General features: G+C 38.3%; 1 protein-coding gene across 5 annotated transcripts in view; it reads left to right on the top strand.

Moving 5' to 3' along the window:
* Nucleotides 1–17,716, top strand: part of ZFAT (zinc finger and AT-hook domain containing) — a 79,612-nt gene that overhangs the window by 22,647 nt on the left and 39,249 nt on the right. For all 5 annotated transcript variants that reach the window (XM_032133918.1, XM_032133938.1, XM_032133929.1 and 2 more), the window contains exons 4-7: nucleotides 2,176–2,349; nucleotides 9,996–10,146; nucleotides 10,421–11,883; nucleotides 13,079–13,311. In XM_032133918.1, coding sequence (XP_031989809.1) covers nucleotides 2,176–2,349; nucleotides 9,996–10,146; nucleotides 10,421–11,883; nucleotides 13,079–13,311 — 2,021 coding nt within the window. The remainder of the gene's footprint in view (nucleotides 1–2,175; nucleotides 2,350–9,995; nucleotides 10,147–10,420; nucleotides 11,884–13,078; nucleotides 13,312–17,716) is intronic.

Raw genomic sequence — 17,716 nt, 5'->3', positions numbered from 1 at the left:
ATCTTAAAATCATCCAAGGGTGATCCTTTATAACCCATGGTAGTTCTTATACAGCAGAACTGTCCTAGTTGTGATGGAAAAATCATTTATTTTGACACTCTAATCCATGATGCTAACACTGAAGGAATTTTTTCCAGGAAGGCAACTAAATACTGATGAGATGGTCCTATACTATAAAAAGGCTGTTTGAGCCCTGTGGTTGAAGTTGAAGCTCTTTTTCATTAAAACATGTTTTTGTCTCCCTTTTAATCCTTTCCTAAAGCACACCTTCCACCTCAGGTGTTTTTTTTGGTGTAGAGTGAGTTCAGGAGCAAAGCAGCTACCATTGAAAGTTAAGGTTTTTGTTGGTTTGGTGGTTTGATAGGTAGTGTTGGTTTGAAGGATTTTTAAGTCTCAGGTTAACAGACTAGGAAATAGTTCTGTTTGTAGCAAAAAGCGTTGGCAATGTGTGCACCCCAGCTCCTTACCAACAAATTGTTTCTGGAAGATGCTTGTTCCTCTCAGACAGGGGTAGAATGGGGCTACTGCTGTCAACAGGCATCGGATTAGGGAATAATTTTTACTGTTTAACTATCAGAACTAGATCATTGTAGAGATTTGTGTCTGTACACTAGATCAGTGTACAGGTTTGTGTGTCAGTATGCCTGAGAAAGCTAAACTTGTTCCTGCACTCCTTGTTTCGTTCTGGTTCTGTGTCTAGTAAAGAAATTGTGGTTTATACAGGTGGTAGTTACATGATCAGCCCTACCCTGCTGTTTAACTTCTGCTTCTGTCCTTCAGTTTTGTAAGGAACAGCTAGCACATTTCAAACCTTTGTTCATTGTGGTCAGACCACAGAGACAGACTTTGTTTCAGTCTCAGCTGAGTATTTACAAAATATTACTGGAATTAAAACAGCCATTTCCATGTTGTGTATCTTTTTACTGCTTCTGCTGTTTGCATGTGGGAAACAAGTCTGAACACCCTACAGCTTTGCTCTTACTGTTTTTTTTATTTATATTTTGTTTCCCTATCTCAGTAGAGCAGCTCCAGCACACTTTGAATTTACTTGGAATTACTTACTGTGGAGATAGAATCAACTGATGTAGATTGAGAGAGGGAAAAAAAAAGAAAAATTCACTGGGTTTATTTATAATCTTCTTCCATTAGTTTCTTCTTCCCTCGTTTATTACCTCTAGAACATTTGCATAATGCCTTAATTTGCCGACTTTGTTTTCTCTTGTCTGCGTTTTCTACCGCTTCATCTGATATAAGAAGTTTGACTGGTATAAACTTAAGAATTCTCTGTTTTTATCTATGCTGCTAATTACTTATATGTAAGGACCTTTGGGGTTGGTTTTAAGTTTACTTTTTATTTTTTAGAATTTCAGTAAGGAATTCCTCATTTGCTTTAAGAAAGAAGTAGCTTCAAGGAGTAACTCAGCTGATTACTGGCTCTTTTATTTCAGAAGAGTGTTTTGTATACAGCTCTTGTGTGGCTTTCTAGTTAACAGGTTCAAAACTTATCCAGTTGAAGAGGCTGAAGACATTCTGAATAGCAACAGGGAATAATTTGGAAGTGCAGCCTTCAAAATGAGGAGTTACATGTTGAGAGTTAGTTTGAACCAAAGACCTGTTTTGAACCCTAATTCTTCCTGAACCAACACTAAAATGATAATTATGTTTCTGGCTGTTGATTTACAATAACAGGAGAGGAAAAAGGTCTAATCCAAAGAGACTGTCAAAAGACTTTCCATTAAATAAGATTGAAAATTAAGCCAGTACTAAAGGAAATAATCCTAAATTTGTCAGAACAATTAAATATGGAAAAGAGAAAAATAAATTGTTCATTAATTGCAAAATCATGAGAACTTTGACCAAGTTTTTAGAATTTTCGCAGAAATCCTCAATAATGTGAATGAATTTAGAAACACGTTTCTGTGAGTTCATTTTGAAAATTTTGATTTTTTTTTTTCTCTCTTATTTTCTTTATGTTTAAGTATCATACCAGTTTTATTAAACAGAGGGGAAAAAAGTTCCCCTTTAGGGATCATGCAGCAGATCTTGTTTAGATAACGTGTCTTTCTTTCTACAGTAGCATTAATTTCCCCCCCTTTTTTTTGTGCAGTGTTAGTGACTGTGTTACCTGCATTGCTTTTGTACATAGTTACCCTCTTTTTGATGTTTGCTCTTTAGGTAATGATTCTGACGTTGACCTTGACAGGAAGGAAGATGAACGAGAAAAAACTCCAAAGAGGCCCAGAGTTCAGAAAACAGAGAAAACAGCATCAACTAAGGAGACTGAGCAGGTTTCAGGAGCTAAAAATCCTATTATAAGTGTGGTTTTGACAGCCCATGAAACTATTCCAGGTAATCAAAATCACCAATTATATATATATATATTTTTTATTGTACTGACACTGTATAAAATATTCATTGCTTTAAGACCAAATTGCTTAGGATATTTATTGTGTTAAAAATATTTAGCATTATTTGATTGTCTTGATACAGAGCCTCCCCATCTGGCAGCTACATAATTTTAGAACTTGTCACATTTCTTCATAGGTACAAGAAATGCTGGACCTGGCTGTAGTTAACATCAGCTACTGCATTAGCATCAGTTACGTTTAGTCTGTGAATAGTTTTAAAGAAGAAAATGATAAAGCACTGACCAGAGAACAGAAAAGTGTATATATATTTGAAAATCAAGTTCTACATAATGATTACATGTTTCAAATATTTATTTAAAACTAGACTTGAATTTGACTGTTTTTATAAACCATTAGCTGGTTATAAACCATTAACTATTTTGACTGACTGTCAGTTAATAGTTTTGTGCATTATTTTCAGCTTTGTAGTTTTATTGCTCTCCTTTTTGTTATTGTTAACATTTCTGAGTATTTGTTTTGCTTGTTACTATCAGAACAACTCTAAGGTCTTTATTTCGTTGTTGTGGGTTGGAAGCTAGCAGGATTTTCTGTGTTGTTAGTATCTTTTGATATTGAGATCTGTGATATGCTGGTTCAGGGGCTCATGGAGATGTTGGAAAGTGGGTTCCTATAGGTGTTACTCTATGGATATATACAAACCTCTCTTCCTCAGGGCTTTTGGAAAGAGCCATAACTGAGGATTCCCCTCTCCTGGTGCTAAATTTTATGCATCTTATAAGAGTTTTTATCTTAGGCCTTTACATTTCTAGCAAGAACTAGAAGAATTTCCAAGAAAGGAAGGAAAGACGTGGTGGATAGTGCAATCAAAGATCCATTTCCTTATAAAACTGGCCGAAAAAGGCAAATGAAATAATAGCAAATACAGATAATGAAGCAAATGTAGGAAGCATGTGATACAGGAGAGGAAATTGGTGCCTTAAGTACTACCTAGTAAAATTCTTCTTTGTGCAACCAAAATTTTGGGTTTTCTTTGCACATATGCTTTTTGAGGTACTCAAAAGAGTAAAACAACTTCAACTTTGGAGGTACTTGAGCATAGTACATCAAGCATTCAGAAGGCTTTAATGAACCAAAAAGATTTATGGTCAAGTGTGAACCTGCAGGAGTTCTTGAAGGTCCTCTCATCCATTTGACTGACAATTAATCTTACTACATTCAAGTTCCCAGCTAAATTATGTGTAATAAAAAAGTCAGTACTCTTCAAAAAGTTTTGAATTGTCACCCAACTTTTCAGAATTTGGAAATTCTAGAGATACAATATAAGTGGTTAACTCTGAAGATTCAAAAGAAAAATAATTTATTTAATGCAATTATGGTTTAATTTATTTTTCATTGCTTTTCCTTCTATTTTTTTCCCATTAATTTCCATGATCTAACTATATCTTAATGTCACTAGCAATTCTTAGACAGTTCCCCTTTCTCAGTAATACTTTAATGTCTGGAATTTTTAATGAAGATCTTTCACAGTCTTTCATAGTCATTTTTCTGGAGATTTATCATGTGCTGAAGAGATGAGTTACTGCTGTAGACGAATATAAATAGAGAAAACAATTCTCCCTTCTCTTCTGCTTTCTGTGTGCTAGACCATCTGTAAAGTTAAGTTGAAAATAAAGTTTAAAGGTGCTTAAGCACTATGTAAACTTAGTATTTCTCTTCAAGCATTAACAATCTGTACCCACCTGTTACCCAGTTTTAAAGCTGCATAGAAATATCACTTTTTGTGTCCCCTGTGGTAAAATTCTGTTTGAAGATTTCAGATGACAATCAGAAAAATAGAGAAGGCTTTAAGAATTAGCTGTATTTTATTCCCAGTAATAAGGAACTACTTAGACTGTATTTTTCCTTTCTTAAATAAAAGATTCTTTAGAAGCATTGTATTAACACTTTGCTGTTATTTTGCTGTGCACTAATGAGGTTTGGGACAATGCTTTATATCATGTGTTTGGTAGATTATGACTAAAGTGATGTCTTCAAAATCCCTTTGAACAAACAGGATCAGTCAGTTTTTAACTTCCCAGAAAGGACATTTGGGCAACATTGATTTTCCCCAGTGTTCCTCTTCTGTAATGTTTCCTTGGGAGGTATATGAAAGGTAATAGATTTACAGCTTTAGAAGTCTGAAAGCTGGCATTAACCCACAGAGTAAATACAGTTTGAATAGAAGTTGTAGATTTTTTTTCTGTGCAGGTGCTGAAGTTCCTTGATAGGCTTGAGAGGTGAGCCTGGGAAAAGCTCTTGGAGTGCAAGGCCAAGTGCAAGGCCAAGTGCAGGGTCCTGCACCAGGATAAGGGGAAATAACTTCAAACTGAAAAAGGGTAGTTTTAGATTAGATTGTAGGGAGAATTTCTTCACTGTGAGGGTGATGAGGCATGGAAGAGTTTGCTTAGAGAATTTGTGGATGCCCCATCCCTGGACGTGTTCGAGGCCAGGTTGGATGGGCCTTTGAGCAGCCTGGTCTGCTGGAAGGTGTCTCTGCTCACAGCAGACAGGTTGGAATTAGACAACCTTTAAAGCCCATTCCAACCCAAACCATTCCATGGTTCTATAACTGGAGGGATGTGGAGACCTTCAAGAGAAGGAATGCTGAGTTCATGAGCACACCAAGGTATCAGATCAAACATAGGACAGTTTTTTGTAAGCATCACAATTAAGCAGGTGAACTGCAATATGCACTTCTGAAAATTGTTTTGAGTGGCAGACACTTTTTTCATAGTCCGGTTTTAAGAACAAGTGAGTAAATTCAGCCAAATATTCCATCTTCTGGGTTTTTTTAATGTATGTTATTTCCCATGTTTAAATTCTGTAAATTTTCGAGGTTTTTAAAACCAATTTATAATTCGTGCTCAGTTAGTTTCATTCAGGAGAGATTTGAACATTTAAATTATTGTTTTATGTAAATTCTGAAATATTTTAAAGACTCAGCTTGTTACTAGGAGAGTTGTTTTAAGTGCCTGTGAAGATGGCCAGTGGTAGACTATCTTCATTTTTTCATCAACCGTTTTTGGTTTTGGTTTTGTTGTTTGTTTTTTTTTTTTTTCAAGAAATACAAAAATAGCATGAAGTCTTGAATTTCTTGAGGGTAATTATTTTTTCTTTTCTAAAGGAGTTGGATTTTTTTCAACTACAAATTCTTTATACAGCAGTGTGAAGGTTTTTCTCTCCCTGATTTCCACTGTCCTTAAAAGTCCAGCTGAGTTCCCCTTTACTGTGTGAGAGGATTTTATCTGTAATCTATGAACACTTGGCTCCTTCTTCCATCGAAATTTTTGCGCAGTGGGGAAGAAGTGGAAGAATGTAATTTTGCTTACTATTTTGGCACTGACTTAATTTAACTGGTGGCAGTCTTTTCTCTTAAACTGATAAAAGTCTTTTTTGTTTAAGATAATTTCTGTTCTGTAGCTCATGGAATGATGGTTGTGGGTTTATGACGCATCTGAATGGATTTAATGTCAAACAAAATGAGCCTCTCAGGGCAAGGAGGAGGATTGGTACTTTCCTTTTTCGTAGTCTTTCAAGTCTTGGTCAGTAAGTACAGACTGCTGTCACAAGCAAGTGCTGTTCTCCAACCCGTTTCCTGCCCTTTGGATCATTGTGCCAACTTGTTGATGCACTTTTGTAATAAAACATACTAGAAAACTCATAATATATTTGCAGAAGGAGAGATATGGTCTAGAGTTTAGGCAGATCCCCTCTCTAATCCTCTTCATCTTCATGATCTCCTGTGCTGGTACTTTTCAAGCATCACCAACATGTAGTTGAATGGAGGCTGGAGAAAAGATGCTGTCCTTTTGCTGACTGAAAGCAAATATCGAATTAGGCAAGGTTAGGAAAATTAAACCTTTCCCCTCTGAATGTGAGCAGGTGTTTATGTTATCATGGTTTTACAGATTGATTTAGCTCAGCCAACCTAATGTCCAGCTGTTGAAAGGGTTAGGAATCTTCATCCCCTCATACACAGGTCTGAGTTTTTGTTTTTTTTTTTGTCTGAATTAAAATGTGTTCAACCTCACGGTGACCTAACCTATTAAATGGTCTTTTTGCTTTTTTTGAGCTTTGTTTTGGGGGTTAGGGATAGGTTTACATGGAGACCTTTGGGGATTATGGGTGGGGTTGGTTTCTGGTGATTTGACTTTCAGAGCTGTCTTACCATGGATCATACACGTTTGGACCACATTCCTCAGGATACTGTAGAAGCTGGAAAAATACATTCCTTCAAAAAGAGATTGTAAGAAACAAATACTCACTTAATACCCATAGCACATTATTTTAACTATACAGACCAGAGTACCTACATTGTGAAGATTTTTTTTTTTTAAACTTCAGCTAAAGTCGTTTTTTAAAACAAAAGTAGTTGGTCTAGTTGGATCAGTTGTCTCTAAAGTCAGCTTGCAGCATCTATACAGGAAAGAAATAAGACACTTATTGTGTAAAGTCTCATGGATTCTGACAGTTATTGAGCTGGTGTTTGCATCTAGATGATCATATTTAATACATATCAATTAATTTGTCTAAATCCCATCTTGAATGCATTTATATTTTCATTCTCTGTGACATTATGCAGTAATTGTTCCATAATTTAATTACACGTGGGATGAAAGGGCATATTTCTTTATTTTAAGTCTGCTGACTTCTTACTGAACTGTTCTTTTGTGGGTTGTGAGATAATGATCATTCACACCTTTTTTTCACAGTATTGCTAATTTTAGAGGTTTTTCTGATATTTCACTTTCAGTTCTGTCTTTTCCATGCTGAAGGTCGCCAAGTCCTGTATCCCTTTCTCAAACAAAATACCTCTGATTTTGTCTTTGTTACTGTTTTCTGGTTCTTCTTTATCCTTTTTTGTGATCCGTACTTGAAGCTTCAGGAGGTTCGCAGAATTTAGTTGAATTAGTAGGAATTTGGTTGATGTTCTTTCCTGGTGTATCTCTGATCCATTCTTAATAATTCTTTTACCTTTTAGACTGTTGATAAGTATTGGGGAACTCTGTAGTGAAGGACAAGCTGCTTTGCCAAGGGACAGACTGTGAGAGATTGGAAGGCATCTCTGAGTTTGAGCCAGAGATGAGGCTCACTGGGTAATGCTTATCTGTAGAAGCTGCTGTTAGAATGTCATGAGGAACTCAAATCTTATTCTTCTGAAGGCAGATTTACTTAGATAATATTGACTGAAAAGAGGAAAGCAAAAGGCATAAATAAATTCTAGTGAACTAAAGTTGATTCTGCCTTTAAAATAGAGATGTGATAGTGCTGGAGGAAGGATTTTTCTGAAAGAAATGATGAGTACAGTTAACTTCCTTCCCCCCCCCCCAAGTATTTATATGCTCTCACTTCTTGAAATGATTGTCTAGGGAAACGGTTAGGAAAACCTTTATCTTCCCTACTGGCATATGATGATTTTAATGAAAAATAAGGCCTTGTATCTGTTGGCCTTGTTCTTATGCATTTCCCTAGCCCGAATATTGAGGACATTCTTTTGGGATTTGGGACATGTGGGGACTAGGCTGGGTAGGCCCTAGAGGTTTTCTCACTTCCTGGTCATATGGTGTAGTCATTAGTTTGTGATCTAGTGGTGATTGCTGTGGCTGCTGGTCCATTGGTACCCTCAGTCAGCGTCCCAAGTGGATGGAGATATCTCATGTTTCTTAATGCTTCCCTATCTTCTAAGGGTGGGAAGTAGCAACCTCCCACTAGGGGACATGATTGCCTTTTGTGAGCAGGTACTTCATCAGCATGTCTGAAAATCTAGATCTCCCACTTTAGGCTTTTAAAGACATTTGTCTCTCTGTGAACTGCATAGATAATTTAGAGGCAATAACATGAGGATAACCTTGGAGCATTCTGCCCACTCAAAATATGCAAAATACTGGTGAGTTAGTATTTATCTAGTGAGTATATATTTAGTTCACCCAATTTAGATGATTAAATTTTTATAGTGGTAGTATGAAGGTCTATTAAAACAGTTCAGCAGTCCTTTCAGGAAATGCTCAAACATCCTGAAATGCAGAAGGGCACAGAAGTGAGTTAGTGTGGAGCATTTAATGAGGATCTTTGTCTCAGAGTCAGGAAATGGGAGGCCTAGAAGAGGCAACCATGCATATAAAGCAGTTTAAGACCTATTTTCTTTTAACTGAGTCATTCTAAATATAGAATTTGCTTCTATTTTAAGTATTGAAATATTGGAACACTTGTCTGGTGTGTAATGTCTATTCTATCACCTTTATACTGAACCCACTGAACCATGGCTCCTGTGCTGTAATGACAAGGTCCCATCTCACTGGCCCTACCACAGTGCAATTTGGGAGATGAAATCCTATGGACAACCTGACATTTGTGGGAGAGGGAGGAACAGGAAGAACAGAAGTTTTAATGTTCTGGTAACATTTAGGGTGAAAACTTGGAAGATCGGTTCTGATGAACCTGCAGAATCTTTAGTACAGAACTGAAAGCATTTTTAATAAAATGTAGTCCAAAAAAGCTGGTTTTAGATGCAACCAGTTTAGTGAGCAACAGAGCTATTACAGTTTACTTACCCTGTTTAGTTACAGTTGGCTGATGTCCAGTCTGATAGGAAAAGCTTCAATGGCTTTACACACTCCCAAATGGCCTCCTTTCAAAATATCTCAATTTCCCACTTTAAATCAGTCTGAAGGACCCACAGAATCTCCATCTGTAGACATCCTTGTTGTCTACAGCACTGCTTTCCTCCATGTAATGTCCCTAAGTCTTTCCTGCCATTTGTTGGGTAACCCCCACTGTGGTTTCAGAGATTTTATGTTAATACTGCCTGTATTTTATAAATTATATCTTCAGGAATCTGGTCTTAGTGCATTCAGTAGATCTCCTTCTGCTCCCAGTGGAGACTGAGAAGTGCACTTGGAATGTAGAATCAGAATATCGTGAGTTGGAAGGGCTGCACAAAGATCAAGTCCAGCTCCCAGCCCAGCATAGGACAGCCCCAAGAGTCACACCATGTGCCTGAGAACGTTGTCCAAACGCTTTTTGAGCTCTGTCAGGCTTGGAGCTGTGACCACTGCCCTGGGGAGCCTGTTCCAAACATATTCTTTTATTCTGAGGGATGGCAATATGCCCCAAAATAGAAGGAGTTTAAGGAAATTATGTACAGATTTTTAAGTATAGACTAAACTGTCTTTTAGGTGAAACTGTTTTTTTCCCCAGCCTTATTTGTAAGCTTGGCGTAATTTTTCAAAGGATGTTGTATGAAGCAGAAACAGAAAAATTTAAATTTTATTTAGAAGAGTTACAATCTTTTAAAGGTGGAAATACTTGGAGGTAGGATCTCTTAGTAGCAGGCATCAAGCACCATGAATAATGCTCCAAACCATCAGTCCTGGCATGTTACTTGAGCAGAACTATGGTGTAAGTACTGATAGCTTCTGGAACTGTGTCCATCATTCTATGCAAAGGAATATAACAACAGAAACTAAAATAGATGAGCTAATGATTACAGAGTTTATTGTTTAATTTACATTTACACTGGTATATTATAGACAATGCATGTTTTTAGTATGTGATTTTTAATGAGCATTTTTATCATTCTTCCTTTAGGAGCCAGAAAAATTGTTCCTCTTGAGGCTTCTCCTCATGAAAGTGAAGCCACAACTCCAGACACAACAGTCCAAGACCCATCACAACGAAAAGGATATCAAGAATATGCCATTCAGCAAACCCCATATGAGCAGGCAATGAAAACAAGCAGGTAATTTTGAAGTGCTTATATCTGTGTTCATGCAGAATATGAATGAAGTGCTTCCCCATTCATTTTCATGAAACTGGGGTATTTTTCTGAGCCCTTTAAATAAAGGAACAGCTAACAATAAACTGTAAGTTGTATAATTTAAAATGCCTTTGGAAAATACATTTTTTTTAAAAACTAAGCATTTCTGTCCATTATGAATATCTAGGGAAATTCTGACACATTATGTTACCGAGGTTCACTACTGTAAATATACTGTTTGTTTGGGTTTTTTCAGGTTGGGTCCAACTCAACTGAAGATTTTTACATGTGAATACTGTAACAAGGTGTTCAAATTTAAACACTCCCTCCAAGCACATCTGAGGATTCATACAAATGAGAAACCTTACAAGTGTTCCTACTGCAGTTATGCCAGTGCAATCAAAGCCAACCTGAATGTTCACCTGCGGAAGCACACTGGGGAGAAGTTCAGCTGCGATTATTGCACCTTCACTTGTCTCAGCAAAGGCCATCTCAAAGTCCATATCGAAAGGGTTCATAAGAAAATTAAGCAGCACTGTCGTTTCTGCAAAAAGAAATACTCAGATGTTAAAAATTTGATCAAGCATATGAAGGAAACTCATGACCTTCAAGATAAAAAGGTGAAAGATGTTTTTGATGAGCTTCGCTTGATGACACGGGAGGGCAAAAGACAACTTCTGTATGACTGCCATATTTGTGAGCGCAAATTCAAAAATGAACTGGATCGGGACCGTCACATGCTCGTTCATGGTGATGAAAGACCCTTTGCTTGTGAACTCTGTGGTCATGGAGCCACTAAATACCAAGCCCTTGAGCTTCACGTTCGGAAGCACCCTTTTGTATATGTGTGTTCTGTGTGCCTGAAGAAGTTTGTCAGTTCGGTGAGGCTCCGTGCTCACATCAAAGACGTGCATGCAGATCTGCAGGAGGATTCTGTTTTTAACAGCTCTATCAACCAAAGCTTCTGCCTGCTTGAGCCAGGAGGTGACATCCAGCCAGAAGCCCTTGGTGAGCAGCAGACACAAACTGCGGGTGAATCGACTGTCACGAGTACTGATGCTGTTAACACTCCACAGCCATCTGCTTCTAAAGGTGAATTAGCAGCTGCAGATGTAAACCATAATGGTCAACAGAATGGTGATGTAAAAATTGATGCAGTCCTTTCCTTAGAATTTGAAAATCCTGTGGTGAAGAATGTAGCAGAGACGCTGTGTCAGTCAACAGGTATAGTAGTCCCAGGCATTCAGCCCTGTGTAGCATCAGACTGCTTCCTACTGAAAAATGGTACTGCTGGCCCTGAGGAGTTAAAAGGTTCTCCTCCAAATGAAGAGGCAGTTAATCAGTGCAGTTCTGTAAATGAGCAGGGTGAAGAAATTCATCTTTTACTGTCTGAAGACAAAAGTTTGAGTCAGAACAACACAGTGACTGAGAACCTTCCAGTCCCTGAAGAGAGGATCCAGTCTGCTCCTCCTAGTGAATCAGAAACAAGCAATCCACCCATACAAAATTTGGCAGAACCCACAGACCCTTTGGCAGCAGCAGAAGCTGGTGCAGCCACCAGCCCACAGGCAGCCTCTTCTAACACAGCTGCAGCCAACGGGGGGACTGGATCTGTCGCCTTCATGCAGATCTTGGACAGCTTGCAGAAGAGACAAATGAACACAGAGTTGCGTGAGAGGATAAGGAAGGTTTATGGAGACTTGGAATGTGAATACTGTGGTAAGAAGCAGTAGAGTTATTAGAGTTAGTAGAGTTCGGGATTTTTTAAGTGTTATGCAGTGAGCCATCTTTTTCCTGCTCCTCTGGTTTACAATGTTTGATATATTTGTGTATCTTTGCAGCAGCATTAATTTTGTAGTTCAGTATGGATTCTGGGGTCCAGTGAGATTTGCTTTTTGCTGTACAAATAGTGTGAAATATGTCAAATCTCCTCAAAAAAACCCCACTAGTGAAATACAGCAAAGCAGTGCTTTGCAAGGCTCAATTTTCTATTGATGTGAAATTTGATAGATTATTTCTGTACAAATGCCTCTCCCCAAGTCATAACTTTCACTGGGGCCAAGCAGAGCAGATTTAGGCATGTGATCAGCATTAGTTCAGCCCATGCTTTAATGCTTGAGCTTCATTATCAGCCTAGTATAAAATTCAGAGTTTTTTTCATATAGTGTAGGAGGATGCATGGTAATATACGTTCTGTACAATAGGTACATATATACAGGCATAACTTTGTGTCTTGTTTTGAACCAAGTTCTTTGAGATGAAAATTTTAATTACATGGTATCAAATCGAGACTATCCTGATTGTAATTGTTCGGGTTTTTTAATTTATGGAAGTGGGAATAACACACCATTTCCACTTATTGTAACTGAAAATGTTTGTGTTTACATAACTGGAAAGGAAGCAATTTGGGATTTATTTTGTAGTTTTCATTCTTGAAAAGGGAAAGGAATCAAAGTCTGAAAAAACAAGTTTTTGAAGCACTATAACAATGTACTTTAGATGAATTTCTCTGGGCTTTTTGGTGCCATTATGCCACAAAGGCTTTTAAGAAGGAGTAACATGAAAGAAAGTAACAAAAAATATTTTGACAGTCTCTTTATGTACAGTTGAATTCGGATTCTTTGCATAGGAGAGCAGATATAAAGGACTTTTTATTTAGGAAAATAAATACATTGATATGTATTAAAGTTGCCCTTGTTAGGCTGTTTCAGGACATATAATCTTTTTAGACAAAGGTTGGTTTTGTAAACATATTTTCAGTAGCGAAGGGTCTTTAGACAAGTTTTCATTAAAGACAAAAGGGATGGAATTCAAACAGGGTGTTTTTGCCCTGAAAGAAAATTGGTTATTTTTTTGAATTTTTCACTAACAATTGTTTAGGAATCACTTTCTTCATGTCTAATTTAATTTTCAGGCAAGTTGTTCTGGTACCAGGTGCACTATGACATGCACGTCCGTACACACACTCGAGAGCATTTATATTACTGCTCCCAGTGCAATTATTCTTCCATCACCAAGAACTGCCTTAAGCGTCACGTCATTCAGAAACACAGTAATATTTTGCTGAAATGTCCCACAGAACATTGTGACTACTCCACTCCAGATAAATACAAGCTCCAAGCACACCTTAAAGTTCACACAGATCTGGTGAGTAACAAACCGAATGCCGTGTTTGCCTGAATTCAGTGTCTTCAGAGTGTTTGGAGTTGTGTGGTAATACTTGAAGACATAGCTAAGGGTTCTTGCCTGTGTGCTCTCTACACACTTCTGGGAATACCTGATTTACAGCAACTGGGTAATTGGACCTTCTCAGCTGTTTCCAGGAAAGTATGTCTGTATCCATTTCTTCTCTTTGGTTTTCCCAGTAGTGCCAGATCCTTTGGGGTTTGAGAGAGTAGAAAAACTTGGTACTGTTGTTACTTTCCTTCATTTTATGAGCCTGAATTCCCTTCCTTCATAAATGGATGACGTGGGTAAAATGAAAATATGTTCCTCTTAATTGCTAGAGACTGAAGATATTTAAGTTGTTGAAAAGGATTTTTTTTCTCCTAGTATCTCCAACTAGTTGCAGTTGAACATCTACCATTTTCTGTTGTGTTTACAAAGACAAAGGGATCACATTTTAAAGGTTCCTGTCTTATTCAGACAGCCCTCCAGCTCAGACTGACTTGTGCTAAAACCAGGTCTTGGTAGACTATTGATCACTATTTTCAATAGTTAAAGTTACTTCAAAGGTATTTGGAAGAGAACAACACTTCACTTCCTACTTTTCTTAATCAGTTACTTTAGGAGAACTTCAAAAACCAAACAGAAGAGATGGCACAAAAAGGAACATTTTTCCTCCTTGTGTCCTCCCCTTCTGTAACTATCTTAAATAGAATCTGACTTAGTTATGAAATATGCAGAACATTCGCATAGTAGACATTCTATTTGGATGCATTTGAATTCATGATGTTTGTAATGCCTATCTGATAGCAAAAATCTGTGTAATTGGTGTCTAAGAACACTTAAGAAAAAAGAGTCTACAATTACCTCTCCTATATCCTTCCATAAGTACCTGTTTTTCAAGTATGATGAATGTCCAACAGCTCCCACAAGAAGGATCATTTTCATAATACTAAATAGAACTGAGAAAATGCCATGTCATAATTATGTCATAATTAAAACCAGTGTGACAGTAGGATCTTTCAGAAGCATGCTTACTGATGGTTACTGTCAAATATATTTATTTAAATGGATTCAAAAATTCATATATTAGAATTTACTGAGTGTCTCGGTTTTGAAAGACAGGTGTCTGCTAAGGAAGGCAGAGGCCCCCCTTGAAGTGGCAGATATAACCCCTTTTCCCTCCAAGTTATTATATTTTGAAATCAAGGGCCTTTAGGCAAAGATGTGGGAAATAGGAATAACAGTTCTTTACTCTTTCTATATATATATGTATATAAACAGTCAAACAAAACAACAACAACTATGGCAGTAACAGCAAACAATCACAAACCCAGTCCCAGCCTTCTCGGCTGTCGGGCCCTTTCCCCTCGGGTGCAGTTCCGCTCGCAGCCGGCAGGGGCGCTGGCGGCTCCCGGTGAGCAGGGCAGGTGCGATGGTTCCCCCGCGGCTGCAGGGGGCGCTCCGGAGCGAGCTCGGGGAGCACGCGGCACCGGTGCCCTGGGATCCCGGGAAGGGATGGGACAAAGGCTTCACAAACCCCTGGGCAGCCGATCCCGGACTCTCAGGAACAGCAGGCTGGAACGGCAGGCTAGAGCGGCAGGCTAGAACGGCAGGCTGGAGCGGCAGGGACTAACGCAAATCCCGGGTGGCAGGCGAGATGTATCCAGATGGGAGAACCCCACGGAAGCCCAGGCAGGCAGGGCGAGCAGGGCTACAGCGTAGCGAAAGCTCGAAGCAGCAGCGGGGCAGGGCAGCCACAGCCCGGTCTCCAGCAGGGCAGGGAAAACGGCTTTTGGGGTCCCGGCGTTGTTTCCAGCAGGAAGAAAGAACGGCCAAAAAGAAAGAAGCAGCAGCTCCTTTCTCTGCAGCTTCTCTCTCCGGACGCTCAGAGCGAACTGCCCCCACACCCAGGTGTAGACAAAGGAGTAGCCAGGCCCGCCCCACTCCCCTTTTTGTCTTTCTTAAGTACAGCTATTTGTCCCCTAGCAACATGCATATGGGAGAAAATTCCTTTAACAGGAAAACCTAAGACTAAACTAAAACCCAACACTGAGTAGCTAAATTTGGCAGTTCTCATATTGGCCTTTATGACCACTGCTTGGTATGGTATATTTACTGCATGCATAGGTCACTGAGAAGGGCCACTTCTTCAAATATATAATTATGCACGGTTAAATGTGGAAATCTACTTTAATTTTAATTTGAAAAATCAGTTCTTAATAAATACTAAAATTAAAACTTCCCTGGAGACAGACAGTATTGAAATCTCAGTTCATTTCCTTGTATGCATGCATGTCCTTCATCACCTCCTTGCTGGCTGCATTTCAGCTGGATCCCTGCATTATTTGGTGAAGAAGATAAATGATGGGTATTGAAAAGCAGCTTTCCCTTCATCCTTGTCACTCGCTGTATATCCACCCATCTTACTCTCTATGCAGCACCCAAGTCTTGCACTGAATTTGGGATTGGTTATTCCCTGACAGATAATGATGGGGTGTCTGCCTCTTGCCTTCTCTATTTGCTATACATTGTTGTTACAGGGAAGATTTTTACTTTTGAAGCCTGGGAATTGAGGCTTGGCTTGATTCAAAATCAAAACTTTGTATATATTCTCTGATTTTCAGTACTCATCTTTTGCTCCTAGAGCTTTTATAGTGGGTTTTGACATTTATTGGCATTTATTGAGCTCTTCAAAAGTTCAAACCATGACATGACCAATCACTTCAATGACATGGGAGCTAGGAAACGGCTGGGCAGTTTCAAATTGCTTTAGGACAATTTACATTATGAATGAGCTCATGGTAGCATTAAGGACAGGATGTGGAACTAAACAATGCTGATGTAGGTACCAGAGTTTGTTTACAAACCCCAGTGGCTTTTGCCATACTCAGTATGCTGAGCAGATAAACAATCACAGAGAGGTTTCTCTGAAAACATTTTAAGTCTATGTATGTAATTGATACTGCAACATTAGCACCTCAATAAAACTGTAGTTCAGACCCAGAACCACCACTCGTTATTAGGTGCCTACGTCTGCTTTCATGCACATTTTGGGATGTAAATTATTCTTGTCTTTGGAAGGATGCTTAGAAGTTCCATTATGCTGTTGACCTTTCAGGTAATAGTGTAGCTGTCAGTAGGATGTGAGATGCTTGAGCTCTGATGGCTTATTTGCCCTTCCTGAGGAGAGTAAATTTTCACATGGTCACTGGTCTGACTGTGTTACCTTTGCCTCTGGAGCAGTGCTGCTGTGCAGTCAAGAATGCAAGGTACTGCAAAGGGAAGCAATTAACAAAAACGTCTCTGATCTAATGAGCGGGGACTCCATTGGAAAACAGTTTTTGCTCTTAGTCCTCACTTCCATAATGAATATCAGCTTGGCATTTCTTTTTACTAGTGATTATGTCATAAAAAATGCTTCAGTAGTGTCTGCAGGTGCTTGTCATTTTGTGAGCTGAGAGTTCTGCTGCTTGCCAGACTTCAGAAAAGTTTGTCTAAGCATTTGCACATTCTTCTGTAGCCTCCCTCACACGTGTGCACAGCTGTCTCCTAGGTACATCCACATCCTTTTAGCTGAGTTGCATTTTAATAGGAAATCACTTTAATTCAGGAATCTTTCAGGAAAATTTTAATTTGAACATCATGACAACTGCAGTGAAGATTTCTGGAGGTCTTCACTCCTCAGAAGTGTAACTCGGGTCTAATTCTGATCCCATAGGTGTTAGGAATTAAATTTCTGTTGATCTGAGTAGATGTGGGAGTAGGCTTTGGCCCTCTATTCCTCTACAAAATTATGCAATCAGATATGTTAATTGAGTTGTGTGAACTTTTCCTGGAAATGCTCTGTGAGTGCCAATATTTAGTAGAGGGTTTTAATTTTTCTTTTTGTGACTGTATACTTGTACACCTCCACCTTGAATTATCTTGAAACACATGCCTCAGAGAAATAAAATTCTCTTCAGAGCATTATAAATGGGTAATGCAATATAGCTGATGCTTTCTTAGCACAATTTTAATTCATTTCTATAAAGAGAAATGCATTGTGATTATTATGTAAGTGATCTTATTTTATAACAAAACAGCATAAACAAGAAAATTTGTGATAGCTTTAGACTAATTTATTTTCACTAGGTTTAAGGATACTTACGTACCTAATTAAATTCCTGTTTTATGGAATGTAAACAACACTTTCAGTCAAAAACCTACCTTTATTTAGGAATTACTTTAAGTTTCTTATATTTTCTCAAATTGGCTAATAGGGGTGTTGAGCAAATATCAGGAAGTGATTGACTTCGAAATTTAAATAGCTGATTGGAATATGCAGCTGGTCTCTAACAAAGGTAGATCCAGCTCTCTCCATGCTTTGCTTCTGTTCATGTCCTTC

Source organism: Corvus moneduloides, chromosome 1 (assembly GCF_009650955.1).
Source record: "Corvus moneduloides isolate bCorMon1 chromosome 1, bCorMon1.pri, whole genome shotgun sequence".
NCBI lineage: Eukaryota > Metazoa > Chordata > Aves > Passeriformes > Corvidae > Corvus > Corvus moneduloides.
The sequence above is the reverse complement of the archived record's forward strand: the minus strand, read 5'-3'. Positions and strand labels throughout refer to the sequence as shown.